Genomic DNA, 17,465 nt, shown 5'->3' with positions numbered 1-17,465 from the left:
CCAGACCTATTTTTGTTATATTTTTCTTAATTTTAGAACAGGGTCTCTTGCCAGACATGGTGGCACATGCTTGTAATTCCAGTACTTGGGAGACAGAAGGATCCGGGTTAGTGACCAGCCTCAGCTATTTAGTGAGGCCCTCCAAGCTTAGTGAGAGCCTGTTTCAAAATAAAGAATAAAATCAGGTTGGGGATATAGCTCAGAGGTAATATTCCCCTGGGTTCAATCTTCAGTACCGCAAAAAACTAAAATTAAAAAATAAATAAAACAGGGCCTCACTAGGTTGATAAGTCTCCCTACTTGCTGAGGCTGTCCTTGAACCTGAGATCCTCCTGTCTCAGCCTCCCAAGCACTCAGATTACAGGTGAGCACCACCATGCCCAGAAGGAGCACTTGTTTATTAAAGGGACCCATGTCTTCTCTCTCCCATCTCTCTGTTGTGTAGGACTTTGCTGTTCTCAGCGAGATGATTCCAGTTTGCACGGGCAAAGGAACATCCCTTTGGAACCAACCAAAGGGCTGGTTAATCACAGGTATACAAGAGACCAGGGACTGAGTAGATGAAGCCATCTCCCCAGGCACTTGCTGGAGGATCCTGGGGAGGGAAGTCTCCAAGAGCCATGAAGGGAAGGAAGCAAAAAGCATAAAGGCAGCTTGGCGGGGATGAGGCGCAGTGGTCGAGCCCTTGCAAAGCATGCACGAGGCCCTGGGTTCCATCCCCAGCCTTGCAAGAGAAAGAAAGAAAAAGAGAAAAGAAAACACCAAACCCACAGCCAACAGTCCCCCGAATGGGCCCTTGCAGCCTGTTCACCTGTGATGAGTTACCTGCCTGCCCCTTTCACCACTTGGAATATATTTTTAGACTGTTTTCATGAGAACACACTTGCCAGCTCTTTAGGGATCAGTTACAAAACAGAAACTCTTCCTCGCTGCTAGGGAAAAGTGTGGAAGGGGGAGAAAGAAAAAAAAAATGTTGCCTGTAATTGAAGGCAGGTTGGGAGATGTTCATGCTTTGAAATGCTCCTTCTTGTGAAATGTTTATGAAACACTTTCCACAAACGAGTTACGCAACTAGGACAACAGCTTTGATCGTTTTCCTCACCGGTGATATATTCATTAGTGTTGGGCTGTGTTTAGTGAGGGCATGTGAAACTGTCCTGGGGAGAGGCTAAAGAAAAGAACCCCAGCCCGTCACGCGCCACCTCCTGACCCCCAAACAGGTGGTCGGTGGGAAGGCCACGTGTATGTCTGAGCCAGAACGCGGCTTTCTCCTTCCTGTGATGGCTGTACTACTGTAGGGTGGCAGGAGTGCCGGGGAGCATCAGGAGACTGGTCTTGTCGGAGCTTTGTCAGGATCTTGCTGCCCGCCTTTTACCTGTCCCTGAAGGTGGAGGGTGGGAAGGTAAGCCCTTGCCCTCTCCCTGAGCTGGGCGGCGCAGCCCAGTAAGAAGTGTGTAAGGGCTTCTACCTCCTCAGAAGGGTCTCCCTTCTTTTAGGGATGAGCTGACTGCTTTCTAAAGTACGCAAAGTCAGGGAGTTCACTGGGATTAGAGAAGATAATCACTCACGATACCTTTTTACCTCCCTGGTCACTGCCCAAAAGTCAGTGTAACACCTCTGCAAAGCGCAGTGGGCGGAGAAGATCCTAAACTAACAAGCCTTGTCTGATAGATGGCTGGGGTGCTTCAGGTCTGGGGCAAGGCAGAGCGCTCCATGCTGCCCCTGTCCCCAGGGATTAGCCATCCCGAGCAGGGTCTGGAGAAATATTACACCCTTGGAAGAAAAACTGCCAACCAGAGCCTGGAGGGGCTCCCAGTGTTCCGGGCAGGCTGTGGGTTTGGTTGGGTTTGCACAGGTATGGGGGAAATTGGGTTTTCGTCCAACTCGCCTGCGGTTCTTACCTTAGAAGTCAATGGGCTCCAACAGAAGCCTTTCTATCTCATCTTCTAGATCCACAGCCAACACCCAGTTGCCTGGAAAGGTTCCAGCCTTCCCCCCTTGACAGCTGTGGAAAGGGATTTGTGGATTAGAATTAAGTTAGCTCTACATTTCTTGGCTTCTTGGCCTCTAAGAGCATCTGAGAGGAGGACTAGAGGCAGTAGGAGGGTCAGTGTGCCCTGTCCCCTTTTTATACCAACTCCAGACTCTTGGGGCCCCATTGACCAAAGGTGTGATTTGATTTATTCACTTACTTATTTACTAATGGTGCTGAGGATGGAACCCAGGGCCTCTTGCCCTACCCCCCTGACTCTATCCCCAGCCCCAGCAGGGCTGAAATCTTAGAATTTGACAACCAGAAAGAGGTTTGCTTGTCTTTCAATTGGTCTGCTTAGGATTGGGGTTACTCTCAGCACCCCACATTGAAGGAGTGATAAACTAGGAAAAACAAAGGCCAAAAACAAACAAAAAATCAGAAAACAAATACACAGAGTTGTCAGAAAGCCCCCAGACCACACAAGAAGGACTCTGCTACTATCCAGACACCTCCTTTTTTAGAACTGGGTGGGGAAGGGGTCAAGAATATCCCCCCAAAAAAGTGTAGAAGGCAATCGATCCAGGAAGCAGATGAAAGGGTGAGTTCTCTTTTATGATGCGCTGGTTTCTGAAGTTAAGTGTTGCAGGAAGACCTGGCAGGGATTCTAACAGATAGCGCCCAGGTTGGAGGCAGAGCACATGCTTGTGAGCTCTGTCACCCTGCCCTCCTTATCTCTCCACGGTGGGGCGCATAATGAGTCTGTAGAGGAACCACCACTTGCCTCTGAGCTGGAGCTTCGCCAAACAGCCGGGGGTGGTTCCACCCGCACAAGTTCAGCTCCAGATTTCCACGCTGTCCCTTGTCCCCTGGCCTCCACCCTGCCTCCCCAAGCCCCTGAGCTAGAGTGGCCCTGGGACAGGAGGGGACAGAGAGGGGAGAGGAAGATGGGAGGCTGGCCAAAGGGACTTCCTCTAGGGCAAGCCTCCACGCAGAGCGGTACCTTTTCTGGGGATACTGGAGATTGAACCCGGAGGCATTCTATCTCTGAGCCGCACCCCCAGTCCTCTCTACATTTTATTTAGAAACAGGGTCTCGCTAAGTTGCCGAGGATCTGGCTAAGTTGCAGGGACTGGCCTTGAACCTGCCATCCTCCTGTCTCAGCCTCCTAAGAACTGAGATTACAGGTGTGCCCCGCCTCTTAAGGCTGCTGGGATGGTGATTGCTTTGAAAAAAGTTGTTTATCATCTGCATCTAGTTTTTCAAAACCTATGAACAAATATTCCTATAGAATCTGGGGTGGAAAATCTTAACCTGGGGGTACAGAACCCCCTCACCAGCGCGCCTTAGCTGGAGGTGCCTAGCATGATGGACAGAGCTAAGGGGCATGGGGTGGAGGCTCCCTGGAGACCCCTCCACATGCCCCGCCTTTGAGTTTTCAGAAAGTCACTCTCTGTCCCCACAGCACTACTTGGTCTCTCTTTCCCCCTCGTCTTTGCTCCCAAGTCTCCAGAGGGTGTCAGGTGCAGAAGGAGTTGTGAAGATGGTGTCTGTAGGAGCCTCCTTGCTGGACTCTGTGCAGCCAGAGCTCCTTGTGTTCTGCTATATCTGCTCAGTCAAGAACACCACAGCAGCCTGGACTAGCCAAGACTGCCAAACGCACGGGGTTGGGGGGGGAGAACATCACACCTGCGTCCTGCCACGGAGGGAACTGAGTCCCACAGAGGCCGGGACGGCTCATGGTTAGGAAGAAGCCAGAGTCTGAGCTGGCTGGAGAACCCAGACTTGCTCCCTGTGGTGTTCATGTCCCTGAGCCTCCTTGGAGGCCCAGAGCGGGCTTTCATTTCTTGGCTTCTCACTCCATACAAAGCACTTCTCAGTCTCCAGGGTCACTCCAGTGGGATCTTTGCCATTTCCTTAGTGATCCAAAACACTGTTTTCCACAGGGACTGTGCTACTTGTTTCTACTTTTAACGTGGGTTAAATTAATATCAACAGGATGTGGAGGGGGAAATGCCAAGTAGTGTGTGCATGCATGGATGATTGACTTTGGATCTATGAGGTAGAATTATGATGCACCAATAAAAGTACATATACATATATGTGTGTATATATGTGAATACCAACAAGAGAGAGCAGGATGCCAGTGCTATTCCCAGCATAGACCTGGGGTTTAGCTAGGGTCTTTGTGGCCAAGGATTTTCCATCTGGGCGGGGAATTACCAGATGTCTCATTCTGAGATCCTCGCCCGTGTCTTTTATAAGGTGTGGTATAAGGTGTATAAGATGCTGTACTCTTTCCATAGCTTATGACATAATTCAGAGGGGCCTGGCTTTCCTCCCAGTCAACTTCCTGAAAAGCTGCAAGAGGGTAGTTGTCTTGGGGTAGGGGGAGAGCGAACCCAAGTGGCACGTTCTGCCCTGCTTGAGACACCTGGGAAGCCCACAGGTGGGTGGTTTGTGTGTCATTGAAGAGTGCTAGAGACAGACTGCAGGGAGTTGGAAACCCCCACGGGCCCTTCAGGTCACAGCTGCATGAGCAGCTGGGAAGGAGACTTGTCCCGGCCTGTAGGGAAGTAGGCAAAGATTGTCACCAGAGCCATGCAGGCCAAGAGGGCCACTAGAGGGGAGAGAACAGAGAGACAGAGTTCTGTAGATCCGTAGTTCCCAGAGTAGGGGTTTCATGGATGGAAGGCCATGTCTAAAAATAAAAAAACAACAACAGACTTTTCAAGACATGATGGCACATACCTGGAACCCCAGTACTTGAGAGGCTGAGACAGGAGGGTCTCAGGTTTGAGACCGGCCTCAGCAATGTGGCGAGACTCTCCGCAACATGGCGAGACCCTGTTTCAAAATAAAAAGTACACCTGGTGTGGTGATACACGCTCGTAATCCCAGAATTTGGGAGGCGAAGACTGGAGGATCGCAGTTCGCAGCCTCAGCTACTTAGAAAAACCCTTCGCAACTCAGTGAGACCCCGTTTCAAAAATAAAAAGACTAAAAAATAGGGCTGGGGGTGTAGCTCAGAGGTATATAGTGTCCCTGGGTTCCATCTCAGGTACTAAAAAAAAAGTACAAAAGGCTGGAGGTATAGCTTGGAGGTAATTCCTGGGTTCAATCCCCTGTATCACATAAATCAAACAAATAAATAACAGACATTGAGGGAGATCAATAGGGCTTGCCAACTTTTTACTCTTTGCGGTAGAGTATTTTTAATGCCATTTAGGATCACCATCATATCATAGAAGAAATTCTAACATCTTTTCCCTCTAAAAATTATCTCAAAAATTTACCAGAATTTAATATATTAAGTGTTATTTTAAAAGTCACCACAACATCCAGATTTGCTTTATTTGAGTGCAGGAGGGCACCAGTCGCACTCAGCGCCCATACCGCCCACAGCATGGGGTCAGGGAATGGCAGCCTCAAATGGGTCCCCCAGCTTGCAGACCGGTTCTCCAGAGTCCACATGGTACATATATGGCCCTGACCTCCCCCAAGGCACCCACTGACAGGGACAGCAAGCTGCAGCCCCGTGGGCTGGCTCTCTCCTCATCTGCCTTGGTCTTGTCCACATTTCCATTTCTGTCTGTCCAGGAAGTCTCATAACTATCATGCTCCTTCTGCCATCACTTGCAGATAAAAACAGAGGACCTCAGTGACTCTCTGCAGCAGACTCTCTCCCATCGGCCATGTCACCTGAGCCAAGGACCTGCCATGATGTCTGGAAACCAAATGTCTGGGGTAAGTGCCAGCCCATGCCAGGGAATCCTGGGAGTCTCCACTGGCTACGTGTATTTAGTTCCTCTGCAAAATGCTACAACTCCACACTTGGCACCCTGTGAATCCAGATCGGTCTAAAGGACTCCATTCAGGCAATAGGAAAGAGTCAAGCCTGAGGGGTTCCCCAAATAGTCTGTATAAAAGTAAAGCATGGAGCCGGGCGTGGTGGCGCACGCTTGTAATCCCAGCATTCGGGAGGCTGAGACCTGGAGGATCGCGGTTCACGGCCAGCCTCAGCTACTTAGTGAGGCCCTCTGCAACTCAGTGAGACCTGGTTTCAAATAAATAATAAAAAATAGGGAAGGGGGTGTAGCTCGGAGGTCAAATGCCCCTGGGTTCCACCCCCAGACCCGCAAAAAAATAAAATAAAATAATAAAAAATAATAAAAATAAAAGTAAAGCATGGCTCGGGGTGCAGAGAAGTAGGTCTCTAGTTCTGTGGGACAAAATGGAGCCAGTTTTGTTGAAACAAAGGACCAGCAACTTTGCTACTGGTACCTGCTGGGCCACATCTGGGGCATCCTGTGATGACAGCTACCATTACAGGTTTCCGTCTCCAGTGGGCCCACTCTGTCACTTCCTTGGTTGTCTGTCAAAGCCAAGCTAGGATAGGATGCTGGCGTGGGAAGAGAAAGGGCCTGAGACCGTAGCAGCACAAGTGTCTGGGGTGCAGCCACTTCTCCACCAGCAAGGCTTTGCAAGTCTCTGTGCACAGGACTACACTCAGCCGCCTGGGGCACAAGGCCCTGGGCCTGCCTGGATCACAGAGGATTCCCGGAAACCTGGGTTATCTGTTTCCAGAGTCCTGAGCTGGTGAGAGAAACCCCAGACAAATGGACTTTCTGGTGCACTGAATTGGTTTTATTAAGAACTATAGCTTACCCCAACTCCCACTTCAAGCTCCAGAAACACTCAAGTGCAGGAAATGGCCAGAATGTGGCTTTTAGCATAATCAAGTGACATGAACTGAGAGGAGAAAGAGGAGAGAGAGAGAGAGAGAGAGAGAGAGAGAGAGAGAGAGAGAGAGGAAGAAGAAGAAGAAGAAGAAGAAGAAGAAGAAGAAGAAGAAGAAGAAGAAGAAGAGGAGGAGGAGGAGGAGGAGGAGGAGGAGGAGGAGGAGGAGGAGGAGGAGGAGGAGGAAGGAGGAAGGAGGAAGGAGGAGGAGGAAGAGGAGAAGAGAAAGAAAGAAAGAAGGAGAAAAGGAGGAAGGGAGGGAGGAAGGAAGGAAGGAAGGAAGGAGGAGGGGAGACTGGTACAAGCCTCCAATCCTGGCAATTTGGGAGGCTGAGACAGGAGGATAACAAGTTTGAGGCTAGCCTCGGTAACTTACCAAGACCTATTTTAAAAAGGGGGGCTGGAGCCGGGCGTGGTGGCGCACGCTTGTAATCCCCGCGCTTGGGAGGCGGAGACAGGAGGATCGCGCAGGTTCAAAGCTAGCCGCGCTGGCGTAAGAGACCCTGTTTCAAAAATATAAAATAGGTCTGGGAGTGTAGCTTCCAGGAACCCCAGTACCACCAAAAAAAATAAATAAATAAATAAAAAGGGGGGCTGGGGTTGTAGCTCAGTGATAGAGACAAATTTAATCACTGCTACAGTATATAAATAAATAAGCAAATAATTGGTAATTACCATTTCATGGTGAACCTCTCGTATGTGTTGGGGGTGGGGTGGTACTAGGGACTGAAACCAGGGGCATTGTGTCTCTGAGCTATAACCTCTGCCCTATTTTATTTATTTTTTTTATTTTATTTTGAAACAGGGTCTTGCTAGGTTGCTGAGAGTCTTGCTAAGTTGTTGAGGCTAGTCTCAAACCTGCAATCCTCCTATCTCAGCCTCCTAAGTACTGGGATTACAAGCATGTGCTACTACAGCTGGCTTTAGGATAAGCCTTTGAGACACAGGTAATACCTAGTCTTGGCCCTCGGGGCATCTGACATACAAGGAAATTAAATCAAGAGGTCAGAGTTAAGTAACAGTCTGTTTGGCCATATGCAGACACTGCATTAACACCAGTATCGGTGGAGTAGCTACTGTGTGCCGCACGCTGAGGGCACAGCCTGAATAGCAGAAGGCAAGTTCCCCACCTGCTTGTCCATTCTGTGACATATGCGTCTGTCTCTATGTGCAGGACATGGCTTCTCTCCATCCGCTCCAGCAGCTCGTGCTGGTTCCCAGCCACCTACAGTCTGTTTCCCAGTTCCTGCTTTCTCAGACCCAGCCCGGGCAGCAAGGTAAGGACGGGGTTCGCTCATAGCCCAGGTCCAGTCGATGCAGCTGCTGCTGCCTGCTGGGAGTCACTTACCCTTCTGGTAAGATCAGCTAGTCCGCCTGGTGGGCTGAGGACCAGACAGTGACTATGCCCCTCCCGCCTCCCTGCCCAGCCTCCCTGGTTTCACGGAGAGTTGAGACTGGAGGTACAAGAGTGGTGGGGGCCGGGGGAGTCCAGGAAAGAAAGAAGCTCCCTAGGAAAAGTAGTATAGATCTGTCCCAATTCCTGGGTAACGTTTCCTGGAAGTAGAGTCAGATTTTTTTTTCCTCCGGAAAGCCTGGCTGTGCTTTGTCTGATAGAGCAACAGTGCCTCCCGCTGGTGGTAGAAAGGATTTTTCAGATTGTCTTTGGCAGGAAAGTGATTCCCAGGGAGCTTCTTTCTCCTTCCCTGGCCAAGAGCAAACAGATTAAACTATTAATAACAATAGCTAGCATTTCCTGAGCATGATGTGCCAGGGGCTCTGATGAGTAATTTTCCTGATTTATTCCTCAAAAAAAAGAGAAAGAAAACCTGTGAGGTAGGCAATATATTATGCCTCTCGTGACCTACTAGGAAGTTTCAGAACAATCCAACTGAGACCCAGGCTCTTGGCCATCACATGCCACTGCCTTCCCATTCCCATCTCCACGGAGTAGAGCTAAAAACAGAGGAAGTATAAACCCTCATCATTTATACCAGTCCCAGGTAGAGGCTTTGGAAACCCAGAATCCAAACAAAATGTAAACTGTCTTCCATCTCCAGCACATGCCCCACTGACAGCCCCTGTCATTCGTTTTCAAGGAATACTCGAATATAACAGGATGAGAGAAATATATCTGAACCTTTAATTTAGGTAATCAGTATCCATTGTACTCCTCATCATAGATAATTCAATGTTTTCAGAAGACCGAAGACTGAAAATGGCCCAGGCACATAGTCAGTGAGCTCTGTATATAATACAAGAAGACAAATTAAAAACAAAAAACACTAGCTTAAGATCTGAAGTCAGAAAAACTCATCGGTTTAAAACAAATCACTTCCTAGTTGTGTGTCCTTGGGAAGATCCCCTAACATCTCTGATAGCCATCTCCTCTGCCATCAAAATGAAATAATAGTCAGCTCTACCTCAGCGGTGTCACTAAGGCTTACTTGAAATAACACACATGAAAAGACTGTGTATACTTCAAAATGCAATATAAGTGTCAGGATTGCAATAAGTACTTGAGCCTCCAGACTCCTGAGCCAGACTTCTTTTTAAAAGTTTCTAAATAGGGAGCTCTTACGCTCTGACTGTTTGAGACTGGGTCAACGTCAGGGACGTCACACCTCAATGACCCAGAACAGCCCAGAGACGAGAGACCCCCAATGTGCTTCTCTGCCAAGTGGATGGAGTGACCTGCCCCCATGTCTTCGCTGATGCTTCAATAGTTCCCCTTTTGCTGTGAGAATGAGATGTCCTGGGTGTGGCCCTCCCAAGAGGGAGGCCACCTGTCATGGCTGCCAGACAGGGAGAGCCTTCCTGGGCAGAGATGGAAGGAGTAGGGAGTACAGAAGCAATACAGCAAGTCTCTGCCATCCAAGGAAGTTTCCAGACCCTCAGCCTCTTTTCTCTTGGCAGTTCCTCCCAAGTACACAGTGTCCTGGTCATCCAGGAGCCTCTGACCAGTGGCCCACACTCTTTAGAGTGCCTGCTTGGTGTGCCCTTCCTCAGATCCAGCCTTGCCTCTGCAGCCAATCTAGCTTCAGGAAACCCTGAAATGCTCAACCCCGCCCCACCCCTCAGCCCTGTGAGTCAGGTCCCTGTGTAGACTGCCCTGACCCTCCTCAGCCTGTGCCTCTCCAGGCCAGCAGGCAGGCAGAAAGACTGGTTTGGGGACTACTGTTTACACTGTTGTTTATCCCTGTCTGGTCGTCCCCACCTGTGTGTGGCAACGCCTGGCAGTGCCCATGGGGCCTCTCCACAGAGCTCTAGATGGGTTGCCAGACCTGATTAGGTGGCAGAGGGTGGGGACAGTTCTCTAGCTGGTCGCTCAGATAGCCTGATTTCATTGGTCTCTCCCTCTGTCCCTCCGTTTTCCCTCAGGTTTGCAGCCGAACCTTCTCCCCTTCCCACAACAGCAGAGCAGCCTTCTCCTCCCACAGACAGGGCCTGGCCTCGCCTCCCAGGTAAACACTACTCCCCAGTCCCCATCTCCTCCAGCTCGGCCCACTGGGGCTCCTCCTCCCTTTTAGCAGAGCATTTGCTCCTCTGGGAACTGTCCCTGTTGGCATGTGGAAAGCTGGGTTCCAGACAGGGAAGACGATTTGCCCAATACCTCTAGTGGGGCTGTTAGGAGAACCCAGAGGTTTTGCCTCCCAGGCCAGCCTACTGCATGCTCCAGGTGCTCAACTCTAGCCCCAAACAAGCCCTACCTAGCATCACTCCACTGATGAACAGGATCAGCTAACTTCCCAGGGGTGCCTGGGAGATGCCCAGCTCAAGCCCCAAGAAAGCAGAACACCATAGACTGATGTCCTGGACCACAGGACATCTGCTCCAGGCTGTGTCCTGTGGCGGGCATGTGTGTGGGCCAGGGCCAATGGGGTCTGAGAGACAGGTCCTTTGTAGAACTTCCCTGGTTCCAGACAGCACCTGTTTGCTGCTTAGGAAAAGGTACGCCTTAGCTGGGCTCGATGACGCACACCTGTAATCCTAATACTTTGAGAAGCTGATATAGGAGGTTTACAAGTTCGAGGCCAGCCTCAGCAACTTAGCGAGACCCTCAACAACTTAGCATGATCCTGTCTCAAAATAAATAAATAAGTAATTGGATATGGGTACAACTCAGAAGTAGAATGTCCCTGGGTTCAATCTCCAGTACCGATAAAAAACAAAAAGATAGTATACTTCTTCCTCTGGCCAGGTGGGGCTTGGCAAAGGCAGCAGGGCTTCATCTTACCTGCTATTCCTTCCTTGTGTGGTGCCCCTGTGACAAGGGATATAATATGCACAGCTGCATGTCTCTGCTCTGCAGAGAGGAGGCATGGGATGGTTTTAAGTGATCACAGAGATCTCCAGTGTCCCCTGTCTTTGCTAATCCCCATGGCTCAGTTAAGGACCAGCTTTCCAGAGGGATCTGGTCCACTGAAGACGCCGCCTAGTGGTTAGAATAAATGGGGCTCCCAAGTGAGGAGCTGAGCTGCGCCTCCTCCAAACTGCTCCCAGTATCTCATAGCAGACCAAGAAAGAATTCAAGATCAATTTTCTGAGCTTCTATTTCTTGAGCATGAAGAGACTGGTAGCAGAGAGACCATTTAGAAGGTTACTGAGATCACCTTAGTCCAGGCACTGCCACACATGTGTAGTCCCAGCTGCTTGGGAAACTGAGGTAGGAGGACCACTTGAGCCTAGAAGTTCAAAGCCAATATGGTGAGACCCTTAAAAATCATTCTAGGAGAAGTAACAGAGATTGGCTTAGAGTCATAGTAATAAAAATAGAATGGAGGAAACCCAATGAGATGTTTGATGAAGTCAAATCAATACAATTTGGCAAATGATTAGATGTGAAGGGGGAGGGAGATCTAGATAAAAACTCATGAGTGTTTGTCAAATGAAAGAACAAATGAATTAATAAAAAAGAAGGTTCAGAGAAGACTGAGACTTCGCCCTGAGGGTCTGGTGTATGCCACCTCCACCCTGTACACCTCTCCCTGCAAAACATTTGCTCCATGGTAGTTTCAAAATATTCTGTTCTAAACCACACATGGTGATGCCTGCCTATGATCCCACTACTTGCGAGGTTGAGATAGGAGGATGGTAGTTTCCAGGCCAGTCTCAGCAACTTAGTGAGATCCTGTTTCCGAATAAAAAAAACATAAAAAAAAGGCTGGGGGTATAGCTTGGAGGATAATACCCCTGGGTTTCATCCATCCCTAGTTTAAATTTTTTGTTTGTTTGTTTCAAATGACTGTTCTGGGGAAAGAGTCCCTAACTTGTCTCTGGTCCTTTAGCCTCTTCATTATAAGGCTACCTACTTGAATGGTAAACCAGGAATATCTTGGGATAGAGAAGGGGTATAGCTCTGTTTAGAAAAGAGCAAACTAGGAAGCAGGAGGAAAGGTGGATTGAGCACATTTGTCTACACAGGCAGTAGCCTCCGAGCCGGCACAGCACCTGCACTCTGGGCCTGGGTTGCACTCTGTCTTTGTGGAATAACAGATGTTTCAAGCCTGAATCCATTCCTAACCCCAAAAGGGCACAACATGGTTCTTGGTGTAAATGTACACTTTTCTATGTAAATAGACTAAGAATAGAATATCTCCTAACTACCACAAATGAAATCAAGATGTATTTAGATAGCACTTATTAAAATACCTTTGCTTAAAACCAAAACACTCTCCTGAAAGAAAATGTTGGTGTAGAATGGGAAGGGGTGCCACAAGCCTCCGCTTAGTAGAACTTCTGATAATGCGCCTTGTGTTCTCGGGCGTCCTCTTTTACCTTCACTTGGTATCTATTCGGTACCCCAGTTACCTTGCTGATGGAAAAAACAGGCGAGGCACACAACCTTTTCCTTGACCTGTTCTGAGACTTGATTTTGGAATCTCCGTAAACAACCCAGCCAGCTCCTTTTATGGTGGAAAACTGAAAGGAGGAAGTAACCTGCTCAGAGTCAAACAGTGAGTCATAGATTAAAACCCAGGGAGCCACCTCCCTATCCTGAGCTGCTGCCCCAGATATCCCAGTGATGTGCTGTATTATCATAGAAACTTAAATTTCCACTTCGATATCACTGCAAATACAGGACGAAATGTGCCCATGGATCTTCCGTCCTTCAAGTGGGTCCATGAGTAACAAAAACCAGGAATGCTCTTTAGCCTGTTGAATCTTTGTGGATCTGCTTGGCCGTGTTCCCTATCAGGCAGTTGGACGCCCTGGGCTTCCAGGATCCTCTTTAGAACCCCATCTGGATGCCCCACATCTCCCAGTGCCCAAGCATCTACCCAGCTCTGGAGGGACAGATGAGCCCAGTGACCTGGAGGAGCTGGAGAAGTTCGCCAAGACCTTTAAGCAGAGGCGCATTAAGCTGGGCTTCACACAGGTTTGATTTGGGGGAGAGATGGAAGAAACTGAGTGAATAGAAGTTGGGCTTCACAGGCACAGGCTCATGAGCAACCCATGGCTCCATGTGATGGCTCAAGCTCATCACATCCCTGAGCTCCCTGTGAATAGGGCAGTTGCCAGTGGTAGTTGCCAGTGGTAGGGAAACTGAGGACATTGCTGATGGATGGGAGAGAGTGAATGTCAGGCAAGGGCACAGCCCACTCGAGTTCAGAGAGGGAAGCACACCAATTCTCCATCCAAGAGGGGGAGGGCTTGGAAAGGAGCCGAGGCGATGGGCAGTCCCTGAGGCTTTGGTTGGGTGTGGGATGAGGAAGAGGATAGTGGGAAATTAGGCAAGGAGGAAAAGCTCATCCTTCATGCTCCTCTCTCTGGATCCCCTGCACAGGGAGACGTGGGGTTGGCGATGGGGAAGCTGTACGGCAACGACTTCAGCCAGACCACCATCTCACGATTTGAGGCCCTCAATCTGAGCTTCAAGAACATGTGCAAGCTCAAGCCACTGCTGGAGAAATGGCTGAACGATGCAGGTAGGTTTGGGGGCAAGGGCACAGCAGGCCCAGAGCATGCACAGGGATAATCCTGGGGGCATGCGTGGCACGGGGAGCATGGAGGATGCACAGGGCTAATCCCAGTGACGTGTGGGTGGGCGCCTTAGAGGTAGAGCCCTTTCTCCTCCTCCCAAGTCTAAAATGGCTTGAGAAATAAGACATAGAAAGTAGGCAAGTAGAGATGAAGGTCAACTTTTGTTTGTTTTTTGGTAATGGATATTGAACCCAGAGTGACTCTACCTTTAAGCTAAATCCTCAGCCCAATTTTATTTTTTATTTGGAGACAGAGTTTTACTAGGTTGCTGAGAACCTCATTAAATTTCTGGATAGCTTTTGAACTTATGATCTTCCTGTTTCAGCCTTCCAACTACTATGATTACAAGCATGTGCCACCATGCCTGATAACTTTTTTTTTTGTACTTAGAATGGGACCCAGGGGCATCCCACCTCCAAGCTACACCACCGGTTTGGTTTTTGCTTGTTTGTTTTGTTTATTTTTTACTTTGAAACAGAGTCTCACTAAGTTGCTGAGGCTGGCCTCAAACCTGTGTGACCCTCCTGTCTCAGCCTCCCAAGTACTGGGATTACAGGCATGTGCCACCACGCCTGGATAATGGTCAACTTTATCCCTGAGAAAGTCCTTTGTGGGATGTGGACTTAGGTCTGTGGCCACAAAGACTTGTTTCTAGTTTGTTCCCCTAAGACAGCTCCCTAGAGACAAAGCTGGAGTCTGTAGACAGGCACACTCACCCAGATTACCCTCTGGAATAGGTCCAGGCAGTGGGGCAGCGGGCCCTCTAGGAACTCATGGACCAAGAGGCTGAAGGTATAGCACAAGGGCTTTAACTGGCTAGTTCTGGGCCAGGGTTCAGGGACAAGCAGTAACTGCCATTTAGACCTGCCAGGAAAGCCTTGCCACAGGAGATGGATTTGCAAGACTATCAGGAGCTAGTCCTCCCGAGAGGCTGAGGCATAAGCCCAGGGGCCAGGTATGTGGGACGAGGAATGAGGACCAGGAGAGTTTGATGTCAGGGGAGAGAGCACAGGATGGGGTTTCTCAATCTGGCATTGTTCCATTCAACATTCTTGGAGCTGTAATACAAAAAGAGTGACCATGTAACTTAGAGGAAGGAAGATTTATTTTCTTATGGTTTCGGGTTCAGTCCACGTAAGTCCGGGGACCTCAGATCTCAGGGCATGGTGATGGGAGGTGGAACGCACATGGGCTATGCTACATCATGGAGGTTGGAAGCAAGAGGGGGGGGGAGAGTAGGGGAGGAGGAACCAAGTATAACCCAAGGCCACTTTCTCAGGGACCAACCTTCCGCCATACTCTACCAGCCTACAGGGCACCACCCGGCTAACTCCATTACAATAGATTATCCACTGCTGGGATTACAACCCTGAAGACTCAATTATGTCAGCTTCAAACACCAATTTGTGAGCTCTTCAAGGGGCCATTCTATATCTAACCATAACAGGTATTATGAACTTTCAAGGCCAGATACTTTGTTGTTGGGGGGCTGGCCTTACACTGTAGGACAGTTAGCAGCATCCTGGTCTCTAGCCAGTAGTTGACCGCCTTCCCAATTGAGATACCCCAAAATGTCTCAGGCATTGGCAAGTGTCCTCAGGGGAGGGGTGTTGGTGCAGCGCCCCGGCTGGGCTCTGTTCATTGGATTTGTGGTCACTGTGGAGAGGGCAGGAAAGGCAGGGTGGCACCCAGGGGCAGAACCTCCTGGAAGTCTCTCCACACAGAAGCATAGGAGTGAGCAAGTCAGCCTTCCTGACATCCCATCCCCAACACATTCTACTGAGGCACCGAAGTAAAAGAAATAATCAGAGGTCCCATGATGTTTGGGAAGGACCTTGCAGATCATTTCTAGCATGGTGCCACCCGATGCTGACTCCTTTCTAGGCAGCTCCTTCCTGCCCCAACAGCCTTAGCTCCATCATTCGTGCTGGTGAGCAAACGCTGTCGGCACCAGCGTCCTGCCACCAAGCGCCAGTGCTCTGGGCTCAGAGTTCCCATTTCACTCAGTATCCATGTCCAGGCATGCCTGTAAATCACACTGGTGGGTGTGGCCAGGAGCTGTGGTCATGCCCGTCACACCCATACACACAGATCATGTCTGGACGCCCTCAACCATGGCCACAAACCTTAGGGATTGCTGTGGGAGACACGGAGGCCCTGTGGCCAGAGCCACAAGGAGAAGTGAGGACTTGGGCCTGTCTGGGTCCCCTGCTGGGGAAGGGGTCGTCCTGAAAGTGCCACACAAAACTCACCAGGAAGGGCTGTTGGGCCTCACGTCCACCACAGAACACCTCACCTGACGTTTGTCCCCTTCCTGAGCTTCTGCCGCACCTTCACCCCTTCCAGAGTCCTCGCCATCAGACCCCTCGGTGAGCACGGCCAGCTCCTACCCCACCCTCAGCGAAGTGTTTGGCAGGAAGAGGAAGAAACGGACGAGCATTGAGACCAACATCCGCCTGACACTGGAGAAGAGGTTTCAGGATGTGAGCAGCCACCGTGGTGGGAGCGGGCGGGTGGGCCAGCTTGGTAGTGCAAGGCCCTGGCGCTGACCCTCTCCACACAGCTGCCCGGGGAGCAACAAAATGATGGCACTCTCCCTCGCCAGGCACCCAGGGACTTGAGTGGAGGCTGCCCTTCCTCTCAGGTTCCAGAAGCTTCTTCCCTGCCACTGAGCCTCCTTGCTCTAACATTTGTTTGGTGCCCCTTGTTCCTCTCACTTGGAGATTTAAAGAATGGAATAGAAGGTTCCAGAAGAATGTATTTCTCTATCTAGCTGAAGTAAATAAAGCAAAGCCAGGGCATTATATATAAGTTCTCTATTGTCTTAGAGGTATAATTTTTAAATTAAAAATGTACTAAAATGGGCACAGTGGTTCCTGCCTATAATCCCAGCACATGAGAAGGTGAGACAGCAAGATTGCAGGTTCAAGGCCAGCCTGAGCAACTTAGTGAGATCTCAACAACTTAAAACAACAGCTTTTAAATTTAAAAAAGAAAAATACCCAGATATGGTGACTCATGCTTGTAATCCCAGCACTTGGAAGGCTGAGTCAGGAAAATTGCAGGTTCAAGGCCAGCCCGAGCAACTTAATGAGATTTTCAGCAAGACCTTGTTTTAAAATAAAAATAAAAATAAAAATAAATAGCCACATGTGGTGACAAATGTTTGTAATTCTAGTACTTGGGAGGCTGAAACAGTATCACAGATTCATAGCCAGCCTCAGCAATTTAGTGAGGCTCTCAGCAACTTAGTAAACTCTTGTTTTCAAACTAGAAATAATATAGGTCTGGGGTATAGTCTAGAGGTAGAAGGCCCCTGAGTTTTACCCCTAGTGTCATAATTAATTAATTAATTAATTAATTTTAAAAGGGATGGAATTGTAGCTTAGAAGTAGAATGGCCCTGATTTCAATCCCCAGCATTTGAAAAAGTAATAATGTAATAAATGCACATTCTAAATGACTTGGAAAATACATGGAGGGAAATACATAGAAAATACATAGAAAGAAAAAACAGTCCCCCCCATGCCATCTGAATGCATTTTCTTCTATTTTTTTCTGTGCATGTTTAAATATTTTGCTCATGTACATATGTGACCATTTTGTACATGTGTTGGGAAAAAAAAAAAACACAATCTTGGGCCCGTCTGTGGAAGCAATGAGCACCGGGGTAGGGAGGGAAGAGGGAACATCAGTGAGAGTTGGCTCTGAGCTTCCAGCCAGCACAGCCCGGCCCGGGTGTACCACAGGACGGTCGCCACTCCAGCGGAGCC

At 49.2% G+C, this 17,465-nt stretch overlaps 1 protein-coding gene across 2 annotated transcripts in view; it reads left to right on the top strand.

The window, feature by feature from the left end:
* POU2F3 (POU class 2 homeobox 3) overlaps positions 1-17,465 on the top strand; it is a gene marked incomplete at both ends in the record, with an annotated part of 87,115 nt that overhangs the window by 58,435 nt on the left and 11,215 nt on the right. The window contains 6 exons of one of the 2 annotated variants that reach the window (XM_080718820.1): positions 5,615-5,719; positions 7,887-7,989; positions 10,091-10,173; positions 12,909-13,088; positions 13,497-13,638; positions 16,040-16,176. In XM_080718820.1, the coding sequence (XP_080574946.1) occupies positions 5,615-5,719; positions 7,887-7,989; positions 10,091-10,173; positions 12,909-13,088; positions 13,497-13,638; positions 16,040-16,176 (750 nt within the window). Of the gene's footprint in view, positions 1-5,614; positions 5,741-7,886; positions 7,990-10,090; positions 10,174-12,908; positions 13,089-13,496; positions 13,639-16,039; positions 16,177-17,465 lie in introns of both variants that reach the window. The other variant, XM_080718819.1, reaches the window with a different exon arrangement.

Source organism: Muscardinus avellanarius, assembly GCF_963383645.1.
Source record: "Muscardinus avellanarius genome assembly, chromosome: 1".
NCBI classification, from domain to species: Eukaryota; Metazoa; Chordata; class Mammalia; order Rodentia; family Gliridae; genus Muscardinus; species Muscardinus avellanarius.
Note: the sequence above shows the minus strand (reverse complement) of the source record. Positions and strands in the feature narration are given on the sequence as shown.